Below are 18,514 nucleotides of genomic sequence, written 5' to 3' on the forward strand. Positions count from 1 at the left end.
CATTTCTAACATTTTAGTCCAATCATAATTTTAGACAGCATGAGTTTTCATGAAGATTTGACTATACAAAAAGTTTGAAGGGGCAACAACAAGTTATTTTGGAGTTAAGATACACGTTAGACAACTCTGTAAAAAAAAATTACTAACTTGTACTTGAAAACATAGTTGGTTAATTTTATTCAGACTTGACAAGAATTCTCTTTTGCTTTCCGAGTAGTTGTGGTACTAATTAGGTCAAAACTATTTTTCAACCCAAAGTTAAAGAAGTTAAAATAAGATGTTAGAATGGAAGTTAGATCCAACCAGCTACCATCTTTCCAATCTCAGAATTAAGACAGTGATGCACATTTCATGGTCCATTAATCCACATCTCAGGTGACTGAAAGCACACAGCTGCAACACACTTGAGGTGCGTATTAATAGACCAATACCAATAAAACATAGTGGTGTGTCTATGGATCCACTATGAAATTAAACTAGATACAAATAAGAGTTTCCTGATTTAACTGTTACTCTGCACACAACGAAACTCAATTAACTCATATTAAGAAAAAATGCTCCTTTTTAAGAAGGGGGAAAGAACTGCAGTATTTTTTTGGTGTTATCGACATACATCAAGTTTCCACTCTGGAAAGCCACCTGTAGAGTGTAATTACCCAGAAATATTTTGCCCAGTATGCCTTGATTCTTCAATTTTTTTTACAGGTAATTCACATCATAAATGTAATGTTAGGTTTCAGAGTAGCAGCCGTGTTAGTCTGTATTTGCAAAAAGAAAAGGAGTACTTGTGGCACCTTAGAGACTAACCAATTTATTTGAGCATAAGCTTTCGTGAGCTACAGCTCACTTCATCAGATGCATTCAGTGGAAATGCATTCAGCTGTAGCTCACGAAAGCTCATGCTCAAATAAATTGGTTAGTCTCTAAGGTGCCACAAGTACTCCTTTTCTTTTTTCATAAATGTAATGTCCACATTTAGTTATATCAAATCAAACTAAAAATGTGAACATGTGTACTTTATCCAAATGAATTCAGCAGTAACATGTCCAAAGCCTAGCTACTACGACAGGCCCATTATTAGTACCTCTGACAGCAAGCAGGAATCTCTCATTCAACTCATATTTTAAAAAACATATGTAGTTCAGATCCAGAATACCATCAAAAGTCTACAAATACACATTTTACACTTCATGTCTGTTTACAGATTTAAAAAAACACACACTTGGAATTGAAAGAGACCATAAACTAAACATTTTCCTTAATAAGCTCGTCTAGCATTTATTAGTATACTTTTCAGAGAAACAAAACATCGCCCCCCCTCCCCCCGAATGTTCTGGTAGTTTTATATAGAACAGTGAAAAGGTACAGCTGCTGGTGATTATAGGTACCAGATGAAGGTTTGGTTTAATTTCAATAATAAATTAAAACAATTAAAATCCACAGAGATTTCAAAGCTCAATGTGTAAATATCACTCTGTATGAAAATGAAACCCAAATGCGGGATGTCAATTCCATGCAACTGACTAAAGCTGGATATGAAACAGTAGCTTAGATCATGAGACTGCACAGATTTTTGTTATTTTAGAAACAAATTTCAAAGAACTTTGGCAGGATTTTACTTGCTCAATACAGTGTACAACTTTTTTACATACAAAACAGCTGCAGAAGGGACCTTATTTTTCTAGGCAAAGGCAACATAAGATATTATTACAAAGGTCGAAGTTGCATGCTGACTAAAAAAATCCATGATTTGCATAAGAACATGCAAAGTATTGTAAAATTCATTTAACTTTCATTGAACCTTTATTAATTAAGGCACAAAGGTGAAATCAGTTACTCTTACAATGTAATTACCTTTTATTATGAATTAATGTCTTTTCAGTACAAATAATATTTGACATACTAAAAGAAACAGTCAGCATATTTAGAAGAATCAGAAGCCTTTCTTAATCAGCCTGAAAACTGTAAAAGGCAAGTAACATGGTATCTGCAACAAAATTGATTTGACAGTCTCTGGCAATATCCTATCTCCTTTGTGAAGTAGTAAAGATTTGCCTTTAGTTTGAATGATATACCATTTTTCCTTTAATAACAGTACTTACTAACCACAACCTAACCCTGTAAGAACAAACCCTGTAGACTAAACATTCTACCACTGCTTTTTGAAAAGCATACCATAATTATCACTTTTTCCACTGAAGAGAAAGGAAGCCAGAGACCACAAATATTTTCCATTTTCCTAGCATTCGCACAGGTGTAAAATTCAGAATGGACAGTACCAAGCAAAGACTACTTAAACTTCTTCCTTTGAAGTCTGAAAAAGGGAGCTTAATTCTTTCAGACAAGTTATTTTCAAAAACAGGTAGTTTTTAAGAGTATCTTTTTACATAGTTTTAGCCAAATATGGGATTAATTTATAACAGCTCAGAGCAAACTGCCTGGAACTTTTATATGAGAGTTATTCATGCACTACATAACTACATGTTTTCCTGATATTTCTAAATTTTCATCACTGCAACAGCAGCACTACATATCCATCTCCCTGCCCTAATCACTCTTTACAGAGAAATTCATCAAGGCTTAACACAGTTAAGTTAAGATCCAGGAAGTAAGCTAGCAATATCTAGTTTAACTGCATGATCCTGTTGGACATAATGCAAATCTTTCAAGAGACAAAAGGTATACTTTGTAATTGTACTCTGAAGATATATCTCATACAGATCATTCTGTGCACCTGCATACAAATGAAATTTAAGACCACCTCAAAATACTAAAAAGCCACTCTGCATCCAGCAGGGGGTATGAAGCACCAGTCTCTTCACAACAACGCAACTACAACAAATCTTCAGTTCTACAGAAAGGTGGGTGGGAGATGGATAATCTTTTTGGATGTGTATTTTAAGCAGAACAATCACAAATAATTGTCTTTTCTCTAAAGACACTCAACAAATGACAAAGCTCTAATGATTTCTCTATAAAACCACACGCATCATCAATGAGAAACTACAAGCAGTATGAAGTGTAAACAAAGCATACATACCATGGTTTGTAAAAATAAAGATTTGTGTGGGAGGGAGCTGAAGTATAATTGTAGTAAGTTTATTTTACACCAGAGTGGATGAAATTTATTTACACTCCCTGGATGAAAACAGATTAGATTGTTGCCGTAGTTAGGACAGACATGCAAGCATGAGAAAATATCAGCAGGAACTAATGCCACCTGAAGTGGTGTTCATAGCACTCAACAGCTTAGCATAAAGTTGGAGCCTGAAACTCACTGAAAGTTTGTCACTATCACCTGGAAAAATGATCTTTCATGTCCAAAAACTGAGTTCACAAGCACAACGGCCAAAATGTTGATTCTATAAACTTCATAATGATTCCATCATCCCATTACAGATGGGTTTGTTTAGATTTTTTTTTAATTAACTAAACCTTTTGATATATTCATGCAAGGATAAGGGAGGACATGCAGTGAAGGACTCAGTGTAGTTGTAGCAGTGTCGGTCTCAGGATATGAGACACACGATGGTTGAGGTAGTATCTTTTATTGGACCAACTTCTGACAGAGACCTGAAGAAGAGCTCTATGTGGCTCCAAAGCTTCTCTCTCTTTCACCAACAAAAGTTGATCGAATAAAAGATGATTCCTTCACTCAGTGAGGTAATAACAGGATAAAAGGTGAGGAATGTAATCAAGCAGTTTATTCGGGGTAAGTAAAGTTATCTATTCCTTTCCACTCAAATGTGTACATTCTTCTTATCGGCTCCTGTGCAGCAAGAACTCAAGACATCTTTTCAGAAACAAGCTTATCAGCTTTTAGTCTCTCAGAAGCCATGCCAATAGAGAGCGCAATTCCAGGCCGGAAAGTAGAAAAGTTCCCCAGTTCTGTGTGCTCAAATATGCATCTTGGTCAGCAGGAGATTAATGAGAATGCAGAATCCTTGTCTTCTGCTCTGCTTAGTCTCGACTCTTACAACTTGAAGTAATGAAGCAAATGCTTATGAGCCTCCCTCCCCAGTGGATAGAGGTGTTTCTCACCACTGCAGGAGAATCTGTAATGTGTCACCCATGTGACAATATGGCTCATTTATACAACGTAAAAAGTAGTTTCATGGGAGTTTTGCAATATCTCCTTCCTCTATGGATACCTCCTCGTGAAATGAGAAAATAGGGAAAAAGTTAAATACTTTACCAATCTGAACGTTATTTTTGCTAGCATTCTCCCTCCACTCCTTCAAAGTAAGTTCTGTGAACTATCTGAGCCCCTATCTGACCCCTACTGATCTTTCAGTAGCAGTTTGTCAACCAGTAGTCAATTTATAGATAAGAAAGTGAGTTAAATTTGGAATAATGAGCAGCTCCCAATTAAGAGACTGAAATGGCCACAATGCAGGTTGGCTCCTTAGGGTGAGGGGGCAGTTTAAAATTGCCACTTTCAACCCCTCATTCCTCCAACTCCAGCCATTCACTTCCTCACACATCTTTTCATCTCTATCCATTCAGGGTGAATTATCTTTTATAAATCACAACTGAGAGTTTGAAGAATTACAGATATTTTAATTAAACAGTGCAGGCCATTGTTGGATCATATTAAAGAAGTTCTGTATTAAAATCACAAATGAGTTTGATTCCCCATAGTTTAAATTCCAGGGTATTACTAATTAAGAGGTCTCTTGGTTTTTGGTACTGTTTCTCTCCCTCTGTGTGTGAAACTTGCAAGCTGCTAATTGCGTTAGTACATTCTAAGACAGAGTCTGTTCTCAAAGCAATTCACACAGAGAGACTCAAAGCAATACTCTGTAACAACAGAACCAGCTCCCAGAGACTCCCGCCCTTTTGTTATATTAACAATTGTGATTAAAATAGAGATAGAGGATGTATGTGGATGGATGCGTGGTGTGGATAATAACTGAATGATCAGGGAGGTGCCAGCCTAAGAATCCAGTGTCCATCGGCTGAAGAAGGCGTCAAGTGGAAATAACCAGAGGACCCCAGAAGGGCAGACTGGAATCCACCCAACAGCCTCAAGAATGGGAGAACCAAAGAACAAGATAACATCTAGCAGCATGGAGCTGTCAGGAATGTGCTATCTGCTGACTGATTCAGCAACAGCATGATGAAGCAATTCCCATAGACTGGCATAGGAAGAAATTCCTATAAAAACAGACTCTAGAAAGTGAGAACTTTGGGGTCTGATTCTGCAAACCAACTTCCAGGAGCATCAGATGAGCATCTGACAAGGCCCTGCTCCCTCCTCACGTCCAGGCCACCTGGCCAGTGGCTTGGCATGAGCAACTCTAAGGCTGGTAACTATGATAAGAACCTTGCAGAACTTGTGTGTGTGTATATGAATGTGTGAATAAATATGAGATTGAATGGAATGTTATAGCTATAACTAACTGCTTACGATGATTCTTTCTGTATGCACAATAAATGTGGTATTTTGCCTTTTCCTCTTTAATAAGATCCTGCTGGTTTTTAATTTATTGGTATAACACCATGGCCTGCAATCTCTTCCATGCTTTTGCCCATTAAAATATTAAAGGGTGATTTGTGGAAAGTAATCCACATTAGGACACACTGTATTTGTTTAAAAACTCAAAAATTGCTTTAGTTTCTTCAGTATTATTTTCTATCTTTCCAGTCTTGCTCAGTGAGGAAGCAGCTAAGGCAGGGATGGGCAAACTATAGCTCGGGGCTGCATCTGGCCCTCCAGAAGTTTGAATCCAGCACTCGAGCTCCAGCCGGGGAGCGGGATCCAGAGCTTGCCTTGCTCTGTGTGGCTCCTGGAAGCAGCAGCATGTCCCCACTCTGGTTCCTATGCATGGAAGCAGCCAGCTGCCCCCCCCCCACACACACCCCCAAGCGCCACCCCCGCACCTCCCATTGTCTGGCACCTGCGGACGGGGCAGCTCGCAGAGCTGCCTGGCCATGCCTCTGAGTAGAAGCCGGAGGGGAGACATGCCGCTGCTTCTGGGAGCTACTTGAGGTAAGCACCGCCTGGAGCCTGCACCCCTGACCCCCTCCTGCACCCTAAGCTCCTGCCCCAGCCCTGATACCCCTCCTGCCCTCCAAACCCCTCGGTCCCAGCCCAGAGCCCACACATCTTCCTGCACCCCAACCCCCAAATTCGTGATCATTCCTGACCCGCCATACAATTTCCATACCGAGATGTGGCCCTTGGGCGAAAAAGTTTGCCTACCCCTGAGCTAAGGAGCTACTGAGACCTGCTCACAGCCCGTGGTAACCAAACAGTCAACACCCCTTGAGAGAGTTTGAGCTTTCCTACAGGTTCTACTTTTCGCAATTGGCACCTACTTCCCATTTAATAACATTCAGTTCCAGATTACTAAAACTTAGTTTTTACAGTAAGCGTTTTGTTAACCCTACCAACATCCCAAAAAAGTTGTACTGAACTGTAAGGCCTTATACAGTGTTTCAGTTCAAGAATACCTGAGCAGAAAAGGGAGGAAAAAAAGTTGTAGATAAAAAATTGAGATGGGAGACTGATCACAGGTTTAGGTAGCCTCTGCAGTTAGCAGCTGTAGGATTTTTAATGTGACTTCTTAAAAAACTGAAGTGGGGAGAAGTCTACCATTTTGGCATTTGCCTATTAAATATAATGGATATAGTGATATATGAGCAACAAGGTCCCAACTGTACCTGCAGCATGGCTCAGATTTCAAACAGCCAACTGAAATTACAGAATCAGAGGACTGGAAGGGACCTCTAGAGGTCTTCTAGTCCAGTCCCCTGCACTAGTGGTAGGACTAAGTATTTTCTAGACCATCCCTGACAGGTGTTTGTCTAACCTGCTCTTAAAAGTCTTCAATGATGGAGATTCCACAACCTCCCTAGGCAATTTGTTCCAGTGCTTAACCATCCTGACAGTTAGGAAGTTTTTCCTAAAATTCAGCCTAAACCTCCCTTGCCGCAACTTAAGCCCATTGCTTTTTGTCCTATCCTCAGAGGTTAGGAAGAACAATTTTTCTCCCTCCTCCCTGTAACAATCTTTTATGTACTTGAAAACTGTTTTATCCCCCGTCTTCTCTTTTCCAGCTAAATGTATATGCCTAGTGATTTTCTAATGGCAGTTGGAGCACAATGCAGTTCTACATTCTATTGCTGGACTGATGCAAGACGTCTCCTTGAGCCAACAGCTTTAGAATTTTGAACCTGGAGAATTTCTAACTTGATCACATCCAAGAGCTGGGATAGGTTATGATGGGTATCTTTACAGAAAACAAATACGGAGTGACAAGTAAGAGGTAAAAACCCTTTGGGGGACTCTGAAAATGTATCCATATGTAACATGATTAACCAAATGTTCCTTACCCTAAGGGTTGCACAGCTTATTTATAATATGTCTGGTAAGTGTTCTAGTATAGATATGTTTTTCAAATGATTAAATCAGAGCCCAGAAGCATCTGGCACAGATGTTAAATTATTGTGCATCTTTGTTTAGCTTATTCTCATCTCTCCACAGCAGCAACAATTTTTCTGGATGCAAAGAATGTTTCTATAAAGCTGGCCATTCACTCAAGATGAACCGTCAGTTCCATCTTAGGCTCTAATTTTGTTAAATATATTCATTTTAATCTAACCCCTAGTGCAAGAAAACCTTCCCTTGCAAACATGGATGAGACAAGGGTGCACACTTGTCCTTTTTGATATGCTTAATTTTCCGTGAGCCTTTTGCTACAGCTCTTCTCAGAGATCAAAGGTTCACAAAAGATGCTGTGCACTGCAAACTACGTTCTGAAGATGGAACATGTACATCACAGATTCAGAATAATTTTAATACTTATTTCAAGCCATTCACTCCTTGTACTCTGGTATCGAGGCACAAGACAAACTGTAATAAATTTCAAGTAATTTCTCTAAATCCCTTATGCAATTCTGTCATTTTTAATCTATTTCCTGTACAACTGAAACCAAAATGGCAATGTTTGCAATTGATCCGATTAACTTCGATTATGTAAGTGATTAGAACGACTAAAAGTTTCAGAGAGGTTTGCACTTAGTTTGACTTGTTTGGATAAATTAAACAAGAAAAACAAATATTTTGTACTTGTTATTTCTGATTCTTAATCTACTACAAATTGCAAAAAGTTAAAGACTTTAATGTCTTAAATGACAAGTATTCAGTATAACAACTTCCTATTTTAAAATAATTACAGAAATAAAGGAATTAACCTTAAATTCTTACAGAATTAATCTGTCTCCAAGAATGAGGATAAAAATAAAATGTCTAAAAGAAGAAGAAACATCATACAATATATGCCCTAACATTGAACAATGCCGTACAGTTTATATCTTGCAGAAAGTGTTAAAATGGTTTGAATCAATAGCTTTCACATACCACAGGTTCAAGCACAGCACATAATTGCAGCTCTCTAAGCCAACATCCTTACCTCTAACTATAAAGCATAAGGAATAGCAATGTAAAATGTTACAGCTGGAACATTGCATCAAGAAGAATCTATATTTTAACATACAAAGACTAACTTGCATATACGCCCTGATCCTGCAAGTTCCAATGCATAAAATGAAGGCTTGCGCTCCATTTGTTCCACAAAACTCAGTGGGAAACTTTGTGGATGTAGGGATCTGCTCACACATTGAAATCTGCAGGATTGGGGCTCTAATAAGCAAAAACTAAACAATTTTAAAATGGCAAGTTGTTCTGAATGAATGATTGGATAAGAACCTTCACACAGTGATATGACAATAAAAAAGTATGTTTGCACAGATCCAAGACAAATACCCTATACACCTAGTACACAATTTTTAAAATATCTCCAGAAGAGCTGGGTAAAAACAAACATCACAATGCTAGGCATTTTCACAATACATAACAGTAAAATAAACTGAGTTTAAGTCATGAATTTTTTTTTTTAGACACTTTAATTAGCTGCTACTAATTTCACACGGCTGCTCCTCTGAAACCTGTCTTCAATTGGCTAGTAAAAACCCTTTACATATAGAGAATACAATTCTACATGACAAAGTTAAAACAGTCCTAAAAATTTAGGACCAGTTTTTTAAAGGTATTTAGGTATGGTGCCTAATCTATAATAACCAATGGTGTGGATTTTGTCAAACCTGCCTTTTACAAAGCTAGAGGATTCCAACATGTGTGTCAATATATCTGGGATGGGTATTCTCTATCATCTATGCCACCTCCATTAGATTTCTTTAAGTGTAGATTACCCCCCCCCCCCGCCATATATATTTAGTATAAAAACACTTCTAGTATTCCCCAATATATATTCTGATATACTTTCAAAAAGGAAGCTTGCTAGATTTAAAAGATAGAGTTTTCCTGTGCATGACAAAACAAACTTTGTATAAGAAGCTTATAGTAAATGCAATATACAAAACTGATTTTACAGGATAAAAGGAAGGCCAAATTCAAGATCAAGAAGGAAAACAACCCTGTTTTTTCCCAATGAAGCTTTCACTGTTTATGCTGTATCTAAAAATGAATACGTAAAACAATGAGATTTTCTCCAATCACACTAAAAAAAAGCTAAAACCTAGGACAAGCGCAATTTATACCATAAAGCTGCTTCATTCAACATCACGTCTGCATTACAGCTGTCAGAAACATCAACAATCATTTTTTGAAAAAAGGAGCAACTATGCAAAGCTGATCACTGTGTGCGTGGAAACACTGAACTCCTTAGAGGAATGTTATCTTCAAACGAACAGGACTTGAAGTTAGCATTTTATTAACATTTCTAAATGTAATTGCCACCTTTATTTTCTGAAAATGTCAGGCATTTTCCAACAGAAGTCTGAATTCAAAATGTACATTAATTTTCATGTTCACAAGGTCAATATTTGCTTGATAGGAAGATTTTTTTTACGTACATTGTTTTATGGATAGTAAGAGCCTTGGCAGCAAACGTTTTAAATCGTCTTAATACAATCCAGCAAACTAACTGACAGGATAACTTTGGCTGCAACTGACCAGAAAATATAAGCATTGTTATGGCATTTTTGGAAAGAATGGGGAAAATGAGAAAGAGAAAGTCAAACATTGGAGGACATATTTTAATGTATTTAATATAATATATACAATAAATATAAATGTGTATATGTAAATAAGAGGACTTATATGACTGTTATATGAATAAGTGATCTGGATCATTACAAATCCTGGTAACAGGTACCTAGATTTCACACTGAAGTTCAAAGTAAAGCAGCTGCAAACTCAAACTTGTGTTCAAAAATCCACTTTCTTAACTGAAGACCACTCTGCATAAATGCCTTGACCAGGCAGGCCTGATTTTTAAGTTGCACACTTTTTAAACATCTCCAAGGAAAATATAAAGCAGATACCCACGTTAAAAAAAAGATACTGGGGCAGGAGATCTACAGTATCTAAAAGCCGAGCGGTGTCATTTCTGCAGAAAAAGCGAGGAAATTCACTAGAAAGAAGCAACCCAAAATTAAATCAGATTGAAAAATCTTGTATAAAGCTGAATTCTCAAAATATTGATCTCATCTTTCCCCCTTCCCTTCATATTCTACCTTTTTTCCTTCTGTATTTTTTTCTTGTCCAGTTCTTTTAAATGTCCCTTTTTTTCTTCACTCCCACTTTGTCCGCAACTGCTGAAGCCCAGACCCCCACCTTGCCTGTTAGAATGGTGTCCACTTTAAATATGAGCTGGCACCTCTGGGACAAGTAGAAAATTCTCTCTGCCCCGTGGAAAAAAATGCAGGCAACAGCAATGTAAAATGGATGTGTACCTGGTTGGTTTCATTACTTTGCTCCCCATTTGTAAAATGGGCATAATACCTGCTTTTTCATCCCTTTGTTTGTCTTGTCTCAAGACTGCAAATGATTTAGGATAGGGATTGTTTCTTACTGTTGTGTATGTACAATGAGGCACCAATCTCAAATGGGACTGTTAGCCACTACTGTCATATAAAACACCACCACTTCGGTCATGAACCCTTATATGAAGATTTGAAGTAAGTGAATTATGTATAAGTAACTAAGTAAAATACCAACATGAATGTTTATAATCAAAACTAGATTCCATCTCATAATACATCATTGGCTCCTAGAGTCTTTTCTCTTCTCCTTTCCTCTCAGTTTCTATGGTGTCCCTTACTAGGTTTTCAGGTTTCCCAGAGGTGCTGAGGTCTTAACAATATTCTGCATGCCTAGAGGGCAGCAGTTACAATTTTAGTTGGGAAAAGGATAGACAGAAGGAAAACAAGAATAGCGCTGCTTGCGTTCTTATAGTCATCTAGCTCTGACAGATTTGCCCTTTCAGCACTCCATCAATTCAATCAGCTGCCTGTCACTATCAGTAGCTCAAGCCTGTTTGATTCAAACATCAAAGAAATCATGGTATGTTGTGCTGGTGTCATCCGACAAATAATAAGTACAATGATGTGCATAACAATCTAGTATTCTAGCTCTTGTTTTTATGACTGCTCAGTGCAGAGGACAGAACAAGAGACGGTCAAAGCAAACAAGGGAGAGAGAATATACAAATACGGGAAAACAGGAGAACATGAAAGGCTAGGAGAGGCACAAGATTACAAAGAAAGAAAACTGACAGCTGTTAGGTAGAGCAGCTCCTAATGTTACACTAACAGAGCATTTGAAGCAAATTTCTTTGACTGACTGACTTGTGTCACTTTTATCATGACTGCCTGGATTTAAATTAGCAGGCTTTTCCAATGGCTGGGTAGACCAGGTTCTGGATAATGTCTCAATGTTTCATTAGTTACTGGTTAAACTACATCAACTATTAGGGTCCCCTACATCAGGTGGTTTCTTGAATTCCTAAAAGACAACTGGTTTCTCTCATATCCAACATATCCTGCAGTGATTCTATTGTATCTACTTTTTTTTAATCATCATAAAACACCACATGCTGAATTCACTCTTTTTTATTTTATTTTATTTTTTTTTTTAAAGGTAGCTGCCTCTCACTATCAGAAATCAGAACAAAATCCAGGGAACCAACTCCTTGTTGCTCCTGCTCAGGAGACGGAAATATAAGTTGCCTGCCAAGCACAAAAAAAGTCTAAAGCTACAGGGATTATATGCACCTGGAACAATAGGGCTCCATCCTCTTTGTGGACTTGCATAGAGTATGCATAGGTATGAACAGTCTGTTAACATACAAGATACTGAGGAAAGGAATCAAACTTGAACTGTATAAAAATTTTACAATTAACTTTTTTGATTAAGAGTCAGTAGCAAGAAAGCCAAATGTATAGACTAGCTTATCAAAGCAGACAGATTTAAGTTCACTTTTAAAAAATATTTGAGAAACCTAGGACAAAACAAAAAATGCAGTATAGGCTTCACAAATCAAAGCCATGCAGGCTAATGGTATTTTCTACTTTAAAGGGTTTGCTATGGAAAAGAAATCTAGGATAAAGTTTGCATTTGAAAAGCAACTTTTACAACAATTCAGATCCAAGTAAAACACAGACTGTTCTTTAAAACATACTAGTTAAACTGTATTTATGTGGAACAATACTGGCATCCAGTGGCCAGTTCAATTAATCACAGAAATGGCTGACAAGTTATTCTCGTATGTATTTACTCAACAGGCAAAAATAAAAATATGGTGTCTGTCCAGAAAAATGTACATGATTTATAATCTACATTTATCTATAGTAAAATATACACTTATCTCCCAATTCTTATAGATACATTTGTTACCTGGTAAAGCAGTGATGAAGTCCCGTTGTAACATGGGCTTCAAATAAGAGTTAATATGTCCATGCTGATAGTGACACATTCGTGAAATAAGGTGTTCCACAAATTCCACTTGATCTGATTCAGACCACTGGTCAAAATATTTAATACACAAGTCTTTTTCCTTTTCGTAGTTTCCTTCCGATGGTCGTTTCCTTGAGACTATCACGGATGAAGTTCCATTACTTATCTATTTTTAAAAAAAATATAAAAGTTAATACTTATATATCAGCATGTATAGTCAGGTAAGAGTAACCTGAACTCTGAAAAAGGGGCTGAGAATGCAAGGAAGTGCATCTTAACAGAATGAAATATTAAAGTCTATAATAAAAGCCATTTATGCAAAAAGATTAACTTGGACATTCTGCTTTCATAGATGAGATTACTGAAATTGTTTTTTTTTTCTTATATAATTATAAATTATCAATTACACTGAAAAACTAAAAATCTCTTCCCATTTACAATTATTTAAAGTAACATTGAAGTGTTCATTCAACATAGGGGAAAGGCTCTCCTATTCACACCACAACTTTCTACTGTTGTATTCCTTCCACAACTTCCATTGGTTTCAATGGATGTAATTATACAACACAAATCAGGGAAAAGATATGAAGTGCCGATAATAATTAGAAATTAAAAATTGCACTGCCCATTTCTTGCCCCATTATTTAAAACTGACAGGAATTTGTAAATTATATATCCTTTCCTTATGACAGTCCACTCCTGCCACCTGACAGTGTGCAAATGCCAACACCTAGGACCATTAAATGGGACCTTGGTTTTTAATTTTCCAGTTGGGTGCCGTAACAGATATTGCCATGGATGCCACACCACTACACAATACAGATGTTAAATTTTTCACTCAAGAAGAAGAAAGTTCAAGGCCACACTGCCTACTTCCATGATACTTCTTGGTACCAAACATTCTCAGTATTTGGTAAGAATTTCTAACCATCACTGTGCATACACCACCACCTAGTGTTTAATAAGCACTATTATAGGATGACAAGACATCGTGCAGTTTAGGCAGAAAGAGTGATAGCAAGAAACAGGACAGCTCCACTAAGATCTATAGTATATTAACTATAGTATATTGACTAAGCAGGCTAAGCTTCACTAGTACCCTGAAAATGTGAAACTAGAGCTTCCAGATCTGAAAGTGTTACGCACTAATCCACTATGCTATATGCAGACACTTAGGCCTTATCTACACTGCTACTTACAGCACTGAAACTTTCTTTGCTCAGGGGTGTGAAAAAACACCCCCCTGAGCGATGCAAGTTTCAGTGCTGTAAAGTGGCAGTGTAGATAGTGCTACAGTGCTGGGAGCCATGCTCCTAGCATTGGTAGCCAGTCCCCTCACTGAGGTGGTTTTATTGCAGTGCTGGGAGAGCTGGAGCCGCGACTACACAGCCACATTAAAGCATTGCCACAGCTGCGCTTCAATGCCAACTGTGTAGACATACCCTTAGATGTGCAAATTGATCCACAGAGCATTTCAGGGTATGTCTGCAGAGTTTGTAGGAAAAGCAGTGATACTGCTAATTTCAGTTTGCTCTAGGATTCCTTAAGTTTTCAAAAGCCTCTTGAAACTAAAGAATAAATACCACTTAAACCAGCAGAGTGGTTGTTTCATGCCTTTCTTTGCTGGGTGTTGCTCTGGTGTACAAGTTGAGCAAACCTCAAATTTGCAAGACCCCAAAATTGCACGGGTAGTAAATATAAGGGAGGAAAGAACTAAACAAGTAAGGGATTGCTTGTAACCTCAACTGTTTTCAGGGAAGATTTGATACAAACATGGCCACAAACACCACCCAGAAAGGGAAAATAAAGAGAATAGAATTGAAGAGGAGCATGTAACCAAGCAGCCACACATCACAGTCTTCCTCTTCCCTTTACTTTTTCACAGAAAAAACGCATAACATCCTGCACATGGTGTGTGACAAAGTCTGAAAGGTTACGGTTTGAGCAGTGATATCTCAAAAAGCATTTGTTACTGACATTCTACATTTTATTCATCTACCTCTTCTTTATACATGACAATAGTTACACACACACCACACCATCCTTTGGATTATTCCTCTTGTACAGGGAGTAAAGTTCATAGGTAGGGAGATGACTGTTTAAATATAAAAACATCAGCACACAAGGAGAAGTTGCCCTATAATCGGTTTTTGTTGTTTGTTTGTTTGTTTTAAAAGGACAAGGTTTTATGGACAGGCAATTTTGACTGTTTATTTTACTGGGAAATAAATCCATAGATTTACGGATTGCTGGTCTCTCAGGCTGAGACCATGTGACTGTTTTAGAGTCAACTCTAGTCAAAGCCGCATTCCATATAGCAGGTTGAACTTCTCAGAAGAAGATGACCGATTACTATCTGGCAATAATTGATCAAATTAAATCCAGAGGTTTCCTGATACTGTGTTTCAGAGCATAAAGGCAGCAAGCTTGGAATACACACACGTTCCTCTAGAGAACAATATCTGTTATGCCTATTTCACCACAGTCAGTTTTCCTGCAGTGGTAGGACAATGCTAGACCTTGTTCCTTCCATTTATGGCCATTGCACTGTCTCTCTCTATTTTATGAATCCGTACTGAAACCTGTGTTTTGATGCTGAAATTATCTCATTTCAAGGTAGAGTGAACAAAGTTTTAAAAATCTGGAAAGAACAAGTCATGTATAAAATTGTCCATCACTGTCATCTTCAACCTGAGGACTCCACTCTGAGCTAAATATACGATGGCATCAAGTCTACTATGTATAAGAGGGACATTCAACTAGCAGGAGTAAGCTCTCTCAAAGGCAGACATATTGAAAATAATGCCAACTATCTATATATCATTTACTGCCTTCCCTTGGGAACCTCAGTCATACCTGCCATAGGGTATTTTTCTTTGGAGATTCATCTTCATTCTGATCCTCCATTACTGATGTGTTCTAGGAAAAAACAGAAATATTATTTGAATTTTCCTCTGCATGTGTTTAAATTTTGTGGCAATTCCATGCCTGTGCAAACTTTTTGAAAAGCACATCTAAAAAAGATAAAACCTTATTTTCCTATCAAACATTACAAGAGATTTCTAGTCACATAAAATCTAGATACCATAAATGTTAAGATTTCCAGTGAACTAGAGTATGTTCACTGATTCCATTTACAGTAAAGATAATTCCACTTCTGACCTCTCTTCAGTTTCCATCAACAGGCTCTCATCTAGCCTTTTTAATTATCTCAATGGGGAATAAGTCCATTTATGAATTAGAATTAAACTCCCTCAGGTGAACAGGAAAATTGCTGAAGTGATTAAACAAGCAGCTTCTGATGTGAAGTCAAAATACATACGTCTCGGGTGAAAAAAATCCAGTCAGTACACCCTCTTACTCATGTAATATTAGATCATATATTAGACATAAAAGATCTATCAGGAGTGCAAGATTGTTCTCTACAGACTATTTTGTAGCTGATTGCCATTTACAGTTTTTAATGTCCCAAGAGATTTGGCAGCTGCCATTTCCCTTTACTTCTATTTTCCTTTCAAGAATTCTGATATCTTTTCCCTTCCATCTTCACCAGTATGTATCTCACTTCAAACTTCTCTTCTCCCTCTTTACCTTTCTCCTGTTTTCTTCCCTTCCCTTTTTTTTTTTAAATGGAAAACCTGACGTCCGCCTCCCTCAACATCCATCCTCCCCTCAAACTTTCCTTTTCCCTCAGTTCATATCTTCTTTTCTCCACTACCTGCCCACATTCACTCACTCGATTCTGCCACTAAAACTGAAACAGTCATGCATTCTCTCCACAAATCACACTCATGAATCCCAACTTACTCACTGCTTCCCCTCATACCTCTGCAATCACTATTCACTGGACTCACCCTACACACCCATTCCCTCTCCTCCCCTCCATCACTCATACCTACAAAAAATTGGCCAATCGATAATGGATTGGTAAAGGGGCTGTCAGGGAAAGCTGTGTATTTTTTTAAAAATGAAAACTATAAATATTTCTACAGGTGTGTATATTTTGATGTTATCTCTCTTCCCTTCTCCTTTATATATCACTTGTTCTGGGGAAAAACGTGGAATTAAGATGAGTTTTATACCTACTTCCAAGTGTATATTTTATCCTGCTTCCCTGCCTTTCTTTTTTTTGGTCGGGGGGGGGGGGGGGTCTTCTTCCATTATGAACTCTCTCTGATAGAAACTGTACACACAACTGCTTAGGAGCCATCCTCCCTTCCAGGGTACTGGCTATGTTCTGAACACATTTACCACCCTTCCCTCTTCCTCTATACAGTTTTTGTCCTGTGATAACAGCAAATCACAGAATGCAGCTTTATTTCAACACCAAAGGAGGAAGCTTACTAGAAAAATAAAACAGCATCACCCATAAAGCTACACTCACTGACCCCCCTTTTAACTGTAAGCTTCCCTCAAACTTATTTGAGTCCCTCCTGCCTGGCTTCCTGTTACAGAGAAATGGCGTATCCCACTTTTGAAGAATTACATTGTGAATTGCCAGCAAGAGGAATATGCCTGGAAGAAAAAAAGCAAACTCACCTGCTTATGATGTAAGCAGCAGAGACAAATACAGCAAAAAGTGGAGGAGAAGGAGTCCAAATACAGACAGAGACAGTACTATTTATATTTGTTTAAAATTTTCATACGCTTCGAGGTGACATACATATGTTAAACACAATTACACTTGAAAAAGCTACACACCTTTGCCTCATGTTTTAAAATTATCATCTCATTGGGATTGTGTTCTCTGGCTTTTAAATGCAGCAGTACTGTCACTGATGTAAACACCTCTTTTTATGCATGATTCTATTTGCTACTGCACAACCATCCAGAAGGAGCACAAATTAATTGACAATAATTATTGGTACTCTGCCCATCCATACCAATAAGTGATACTGGAAGACTAACAAAAGCCCAGTGAGTTCTCAAGGATAACACAAAGCCAAAAATATTCATGAAGTGGAAATTTTGCAGGAAGTACAGGTGCAAATGCCTAAGAACTACTAACAATGGAATAAATTAGCTGCATCTGTTAAAAGAAGAGTATAGATCATCTCCCTTTAAAGGTGAAATATAAATGTAAAAAAAGAATGGTTAGTTTTACATGCTAGCATAGTATAAAAAACTCACTGGTAACGGACCACAAACAACTGAAATGAAAAGAAGATTGAATGCTCTTTTAATCTGATGACTTGGGGTTGGTGTATTCAGCAGACCAGCCCAGGTGAAAGATAAAATGTTGCCACTCCCCTCAAAAAATCCAGCATACTTGAATCAGTCTTGTTTCCCCAAATAATTCAATTCTGAGCTGCCATCCCACCTGGACTCGACTCCCATTACTTCCCTGTTTCTTGCTCCCTCCCCATCTCAACGCAAATGGCTCAGAAGTCATTTTTCCTCACTCCCCTTACCACCAAGAAAAATGAGCAGTGACTAAAAGGTTGTTCTGCTCACTTACACCTTGTCTTCCATAAAATGAACCAGTAACTCCACAGCCCCATTTATTCAAGAAATAAAAAAATTATAGTTATAATAAATCTTCCACTGTACACTCCCCAGAGCAGAGACTGTCTTGACACCTGTCTCTTGTATAGTGTGGAGCATGCTGTAAGTGATGTATTTAATTTGCAGATCCTTTTCAAGGACACTGCCATCTTCAAAACAATTAGTTTGTAATATAGTCAAAGAAATATAAAGTTGTGTTTCTCTCCCTGGCTTTGTATTTGCACTTGGCTAACATTTAGCCTTTCC

The 18,514-nt window shown here is 37.7% G+C and overlaps 1 protein-coding gene across 4 annotated transcripts in view; it reads right to left on the reverse strand.

Annotated features, from left to right (window-relative positions):
- Positions 1–18,514, reverse strand: part of FBXW11 (F-box and WD repeat domain containing 11) — a 125,665-nt gene that overhangs the window by 44,837 nt on the left and 62,314 nt on the right. For all 4 annotated transcript variants that reach the window (XM_084635726.1, XM_084635728.1, XM_084635727.1 and 1 more), the window contains 2 exons: positions 15,620–15,682; positions 12,704–12,929 (listed from right to left, as the gene is read on the reverse strand). In XM_084635726.1, coding sequence (XP_084491852.1) covers positions 12,704–12,929; positions 15,620–15,682 — 289 coding nt within the window. The remainder of the gene's footprint in view (positions 1–12,703; positions 12,930–15,619; positions 15,683–18,514) is intronic.

The sequence above is a fragment of the Lepidochelys olivacea genome, assembly GCF_965140295.1.
Source record: "Lepidochelys olivacea isolate rLepOli2 genome assembly, chromosome: 8".
In the NCBI taxonomy this organism is placed as follows: domain Eukaryota; kingdom Metazoa; phylum Chordata; order Testudines; family Cheloniidae; genus Lepidochelys; species Lepidochelys olivacea.